A 7,449-nucleotide genomic window follows, 5' to 3' on the forward strand; every position below is an offset into this window, starting at 1 on the left:
TTTTTCTGTTTTTTAGTCTTCTGATGGAGAATTATCAGGTAAAATTGCAATTACTTCATATGCATTTTTATATACGGTTGAAATATTTATACAGAATTGACGAAATTATTTATAAAATGAGTGCGAGGTAAAGACAAGGGCACCCCGATGGGAAGCTGCTGTGAGTCATCGATGTATGTTTGCGGAAATCATTTTATATTACCTTGAAAATTTGAGATGCATTTGAATAAAAGTTTTGTTCAACAATGGTCTGATCAGCAATGAATTTCCAACTGAAGGCTCACCTAAATTTTGGCATGAAATTAGTTAAAAACAATTATATTTCATGTTCTAATTACCTTGGAACATTGGAACAAATTTTGTCTGATGCCGAAAAATTAAAGGTTTTTGTAGATATTTTTAAATAATTTTTACGAGCATTTTTTAATGTATTTTTTAAAATTTTTCCTTTTTCACATTGTTGGATCTATGCCAAAATATTTATTAAAATTGGAGGAAACTAACAATTAAAAGAGTTAATTAATTAATTTGATTACAGAATATTGCATTGTCATCGGGTCTGAGGTCGCGTGCCAAATTTCAAAAGAATCCGATCGCAGGAAGTGGGCGAAATTGGAGCTGCAAGATTCCGTTACAAGATACATACATACATACATACATACATACATACATACATACATACATACATACATACATACATACATACATACATGCACACAGGTGAAGCTAATAAAAGCGTGTTAAAAAAAATAGGGGGTGTCCTGGACTCTAGCTAAAAAAAAGTTTTTTTGAACCACCCTAATGCTTATATATGATATCACAATAACAAATAGGGTTTGGCAGTTCGCACAAAAATTCATACTTCTTTTTTTTTTAAACAAGTCACATCAGGTGAAACTTTCGGTTATGATTTGTTTTTGATATTTGGGATTTCGCAAAGATTATACTTGACGGGCTGATCGTATATTGGGAGAATACCAGTTTTCTCTTTGGGTAGTACACCCAAACCTGTTTTTATGCGGTGATTAGGGACCGCATAAAAAAGAAGGAATAAATGCAGTTAGATACTGCGTGAAATCTTTAGAACACCGAATTGATGGGGATAGGGCCGTTGCCCTTAGTAAGTCATTCAAAAATTACTAACAGGTACAATAATAATAATAATAATAATTATAATTATAATGATCACAATAGCTATAAAGATAAGAATAACTTCAATAATAAAAAAACAGTAATAATGATAGCTACAATAATAACAAAAAAGAATAGTAATAACTACAATAACTAAAACAATAATAATAAGAATAATTACGCTAGTAATAATAACAATAATAATAATGATAATAACTATAGCAATAATAACAACTACAATAATAAAAACAGCAATAATAGCAAAAATAATAATAACAACTACTATGATAAAAACAACAATAATAACGACAAAAAATATTAATAATAAGAACAAAATTTAACTTAATAAAGAAAAAAGAAGAGTCTTTGTCCTAAATACGTCTAAGGTTTAAATCTGTTTTAAATTATACATTTTAAAAGCTTTTCTCATAGGTAAGAATACTTTTTAGTCCTTTCCATGCACTGCTGTGTTATTTTAGTATCGCACTTCATTACCTCAGCAGTTTGCTTTTTTTATAACTTCGAATTAACTATTTATAGGAAACGATGTAACATTAACTATTTATTGGGAGCCCAATAAAAGTACAGAAACATCTTTATGACAAACGAGTTATAATTTCATACAATGAAAGTTTGTTCAGTAACCGTTTCGAAATTGCTAAGACTTACGACATAGTCAGTCTTCATGCTTTCAAACCATTATTTGCCGTAAACCGACAAAACACATTCAAATAGTCGTGCCTCACGTTTTGGCATTAGTGTACTAGGCGAACTACAGTTTTTATACGTTAGTTATAAGGATAAATATTAGATAGTTTTATAGTTGGCGCCACTTGCTACTTCAAGAAGAAAAGTACGCATTCCAAATCCTTAGAAAAAGAGCAAGACACAACAAAAAGTGTGACTCAATTTTTTTTCCTTTCTTTTCATCTTACGCGTTAATGGTATTTCTTTTTCACAAAAAGATGAATATTTGATTAAGGAATAAGTGTTTCTTTTTTTTTTTTAAATTTGACTTAAATTTTTAAGTAGCTCAAAAAGTAGCATGGCTCTCAATTCGAAGGTGCTGAAAAACCGCTAATTGTTGTCCAATCTAGCAACACCTGAACTGAAACACACTTTTTGAGAAAACTGATGAGCACAACTAATTAGAGCGCCTATTTTGCCTAGGCACTCCAAATAAATTAAATTCCTGGGGCGAATCTGCATCAGTGGCGAATCCAGGGGGGGGGGGTGCGACTATGAGGCTGCAGCCGCCCGTAGACTAGAACTAATTTTTTTTTTCTTAGAATTTTTTTTATTGTGTATGCATCTTAATGTAAAATAATAAAATGTATAATTTCCTATATCCATCCTATCTTTATCATTTTATTCGTTTTCCCTCAGGTTTATATACGAATTTGCTATAGTAATAGAGATACTTGTTTTCCGAAATTTCCTTTCGAATTTCGGAAATTTTTCCTTGCCTTTTCAAAAAATTTATTTACTCAAAAAGAAGAAAGACAGAAAAAAAAATTTCAGACCTCTTTAATTAATGCGCTTAGTGTCAATTCTCAGAATTTTATCTTCGTTTTCCCTTTTTTTAACTATTAGTCCACGATTTTTTCTGGTTTTCTTACTTACATTTAGTGACTTGTATTTGCCATGGACAATATTTTTCATAATCAACAAGAATTGTTATTTTTGCCTTCAAATTGCTTAGAAATAATGTCTAAAAATTTTATTTTTTAAAATTTAATTTAATTTTATTTTTTATTGACATTTAAATTTTAAAATTTTACCACAAACACCAAATTTTAGATAATTTCAACTGTGACTCAGAAAATTTCATTAGCCATTGACACCTCCTGAAAAATATTTTTTTTTTTCAAACGACTTCGTTTACATCAATGAACTTTTGGTGATGTCAAGGAGACATACATTTTTAATGATCTCAGCCGCTCCCAGAACTAAATCCTGAATTCGTCACTAATCTGCATCCTAAGAACCCGGGGTTCTTCCATATGGTAGAAAACTTGAGGCCATAACTCTCTGGAACCACTGACATCCACGACTTAACGGGTGACACATGACTGGATGCCAAAATTGGGAGGATCGTCATTAGTGTACAAAAGCTTATGTTCTTTAAACAGCTTCTTTGGAAATGAAAAAAAAAAAAAATAGTGGCGCCACCTATGAAATATTAAAGCGGTAGATCGCCTCGCACACCAATCCTTCTCTTACATGATAGAGCACTTAACAACAGATTCCCCCCTCCTATCTCTATGCGCGTGCAGGCTCTCGAAACGTGGGGAACTGTACGACGGTAATTTCTGTCCATAATCCACGTAGTCGAGAGCCCTAACGAGTTCCCTGAAGAGTAGCACTACATGCCAGTTGTGGCGGGCAGAGCACTCCACGTAGCTGCACTTCCAATGCTTCTTCACGAGCCCGGCGACCTCCCGCCGCTCCCTTTCCCTCAGCAAGTCCTGCTTGTTGCCGACCACGAAGAGCGGGATGCTGTGCATGTCGCGCGTGTCGCAGATCTGGTCGCGCACACTCTTCACGTACTGGAAGGTCTCCAGGTCGTTGAGGTCGAACACCAGGACGTAGGCCGAGGCGCTTCGAAGCCCGTAGTCCCTGAAGTCTCTCCACTCGCTGGCAGAGTCCGCTGGGAAGTAAGGGATGACGGGCAGGTCTACCAGCCTCATCGAGTAGACGTGCTCGTTGAACACGACCGTGGGGTGGTACACGGCTTTCGTCTCGGTCGGCGAGTTCTCTTCGCCGAACTCGCTGTAGACGAACTGGCGAATGAGGGATGTCTTCCCCACGCCAGCAGCGCCCAGGACTATCACTTTTACTATATGCATGGCAGTGATCAATTCTTTGATTACCTGTATTAAAAATAATAATAAATAAATAAATGCTGTTTAAGGCTTTCACGGCCGGCGTCGAGATATTTCTGAGACGTTTTGGCAGCCATCAGCGGTTTGAGTTTGGTGAGACTGACTGTTTGGTGAATATTGTCTCACCAAACTCAAACCACTGATGATGGCTGCAGCAAAGCAAGCCGAAACGTCTGGAATTTCTACTCCAATTAGACCACGGCCAATAAGCCCGGAAATGTTATCTCCTCATAATAAATAAATGTATTTAAAAAAATATGGCAGTAAAAATATACGATAAAACATAAAAATGTTTAATGCAGGGGCCATTCCGCTGTCACGTGCGGGACAAAAATACGCGTAAATTTCATTCACATTTCGTCATATCTCTTAATATTTTAATGAAACAGGGGTAAGCAATTTTTTTAATCTTTACGTTTGATACAAAGAATACTCCTGACACAACTATATTTTTATGAAAAAATTTTGTTTTTAAAAATAAAATTTATTTACATACGTCACGTGCGGGACATGCAAAGTCAACCTCTGGTAACTTGCTATGAATAAGCTAGTATTTTTGCTCTATTAATACAGTAATGACGAAACAAATTGTAGATTTTGAAAGTAATGGTTCCAACGTAAAGGAAACATATCTCAATAGTTTAGAAATAATTATTTAAACCATTGAAAATAAATATGTATATGCCCATTCCATGGAAAATGATCATTTTGTCCCGCACGTGACGGTTCCTATATTTCATAAAAAAAGAAATAATTTTTGAAGAAAGTTTTTGCTTAAGAAGTCACACAAGCGTTGTGATTTCTAAAGCAACAAAATTTTGTTCATCATCCTTTTAAATTATTATTTTTTATGAAATATATGAAGCGTCACATGCGGGACAAAATTAAAGTTTTCTGTGGAATGACCCTGTAGGAATACTTTTCACTCCAGGGTCCCCCGTACCCACCACTATTTGTGGTTTAACCAGTTGGATGGGACCCTGAAGACAGCTCTGATTTTTTGATTTAGACCAGAAACTGAGCAATCCGTTGTCCAGCACCCCCAGAGGTATCGTTTCACTTGGAGGACTTTGTGACCAAGAGCATATTTAGAGTCCTCCAGTAGTGGGCACTTGAACTCTCACGGTGCGAAACTGCACTAGGAATTTATTTTGCCCGAGAGCGCTTAAGCCAAATAGGCACTCTAGGGATCATTGGGAAGAGATAAAATGGAGTGAGTGAAGACCTTCTTACGTGAACCAAAGACCCCCAAGTCACGTGATAGATTTTCAATCAAAGCATTGGAAGAAATCTGGTTTCTTTCGCTAGTTTCACGCAAAGCGCGTCAACCATTCGTCGTTGTTGAGTCACGTGACTTGGAATCGTAACCTCAGCTTTTGCTAAGCCAATGATTGGACTTGCTCCCTGCATTTATATTCCTGCTCTAAGATAGGGATCTTTACCACGGGTTCAGAACCCACGATCAAAGGCGTATGAGGCCAACGCCTAGCCGCTGCACTGATATTATTTAAAAGCACAATATAACCTTTAAGAAAACACGTGGTTCTCGGACGTGATTCTTTAATTATATCGTCGCTTCAAAGCAACAGTAAGACATCTAATTACTGGAATTACTGTAAGATATCTTACTGTTGTTTTGAGGTGACGAATATGCAACAGTAACATATTACGTTTATATTTAACAGTTTAGACATGTTTTAAAAATTTGAACCCCATTTTGGAATGGTTATGTAATAAAATGCAAAGATACGAGTGATTTAAGCCGTTAAAAATAAATTAACATATAATACTTTATCAGAAAATCATTTTTTAATATCAGTTTAATTATAAATTTTGAATAATTCAATTCTTTACATCAATATTTATTTCACAACAAAAGTTATTTTTTCTTTCCGTCAAAGCACTGATGAGTTATACAAAATTGATTTTAATATTAAAGAATTAAAATTCAATAGAGCATGACATCAAGGACGGATCCAGAAACTATTCAAGGAAGGGGCGATTGATTTCAGACCCTTACCCTTTTATGCATTTGCAAACCTCCGCCCCTCCCCCTTTCAAACACCATGAAAGATCGTCTCATTTCAGTATTTTTGGGAGGGTTGGGGGAACACTTAATTTTCTACAAAATTGAAAAAAAAACAAACCCCATCCCTTACCTTTACGCCATCAAAGGTGTCCTATAATAGTTTCTCTCTTTTTTTTTTGGACTTCAATTTTTGAAAATTTCTGAGAAGAGCCCCTGAACCCTATAACCATATTTAATATCATCTAACACCGTCTAAAACTGAGTTTCTGGAACTTTGAATTACCTCCTGTGCAAAGTTCTGATCCCTATCACTAAAGTGTTAAGATATGTGCTACATTTCATTTTCAAGACAGCAAGAGGGGGAGAACCCGTTTTTTTCGTAAAACTATTGAAGATTGTCTAAAACTGTTTTCAACTTCAGTATCAAAAATATGCCATGGAGGAGTTCCTGCATCTCGACTCAAGGAGGGAGCGATCGCCCCCATCGCCCCTCCCTTGTATCCGTCCTTGCATAACATCAGTATTTTGTTCGAAGAGAAGATTTTTAGAAACGTTAGTCGTATTCACTAAAACTCAGTCTCTACAGCAAAAAGTTCTGAAAATCATGGAAAATTAAGACTGACCTTTAATTTATATTGCTAGTTGAGTAATTTAGGTAATTTCATTCCTAATATAGAAATTTCTGAACGCTGCGTGCTCGGTCTAGTTTCCACTATTAGCATTCCACAGGGGGCAGTAGGGTGATTCGATCTCATTTTATCTTCTTTTCTTTATATGCTTTCTTATAAGAAAATAAACCTGTAAGAGAAATTAAGGTTTCAAAAATAGAACAATATATTGAGAAAACAACACATAAAATTGTTTGAAGCTTACTTTACAAAAGATTAAAAAAAGTTGTGTGTCATAAAGACGCACGATGAAAGTGAATCTTTTATCGTCTTTTTTAAAAATTTTTTTTAAATTTTCTTCTTTTTTAACTGTCACTTCAACTGCAAGTTTCTTCTCACGCCATGCTCTTGTTCTTTCTGCGCCTGACTGACAACATATTCACAACAGGCATATTCAAACAAAATTGTATATTTTGATGAAGAAATTAGATTATAAACAACGAGAAAACTAAACAACACTCGAAATCCGCCCTTTAATTGTTGCCAAAACCATGAAAAAAAAAAGGCAGTCATGGGACTGACAACAGAAGTGAAAACTTAAAACAACAAAATAAATTTGGTACAGCGCGCACGCGCGTGTGTGGCGTGTGTTTAATTTTCATTTAAAATTAATTGTAGTTTCAAACTTTAAAATTTTATAATTTGTAGATTCAAAATATCAGCTACAGTCTTTTTTTTACGTTTATCAGCGTTCTGAACATCAATTATATACATTTTTTTGGTCTATTTCAGTTCG

General features: G+C 35.0%; 1 protein-coding gene across 1 annotated transcript; it reads right to left on the reverse strand.

The window, feature by feature from the left end:
• Positions 1 to 3,258: 3,258 nt before the first annotated feature.
• On the reverse strand, positions 3,259 to 6,758 carry LOC129226686 (ras-like protein family member 10B). Its single transcript, XM_054861318.1, has 2 exons — positions 6,669 to 6,758; positions 3,259 to 4,004 (listed from the first exon to the last, which is right to left on the reverse strand). Exon 2 carries the CDS (start codon positions 3,978 to 3,980, stop codon positions 3,351 to 3,353), a length of 630 nt encoding a protein of 209 aa, XP_054717293.1. The 5' UTR covers positions 3,981 to 4,004; positions 6,669 to 6,758; the 3' UTR covers positions 3,259 to 3,350.
• Between the last annotated feature and the right edge of the window lie 691 nt (positions 6,759 to 7,449).

The sequence above is a fragment of the Uloborus diversus genome, chromosome 1 (assembly GCF_026930045.1).
Source record: "Uloborus diversus isolate 005 chromosome 1, Udiv.v.3.1, whole genome shotgun sequence".
NCBI lineage: Eukaryota > Metazoa > Arthropoda > Arachnida > Araneae > Uloboridae > Uloborus > Uloborus diversus.

Excerpts from the sequence above, each read along its gene's own strand:
- LOC129226686 (XM_054861318.1), bottom strand. The coding sequence starts at position 3,980 with ATGCATATAGTAAAAGTGATAGTCCTGGGCGCTGCTGGCGTGGGGAAG.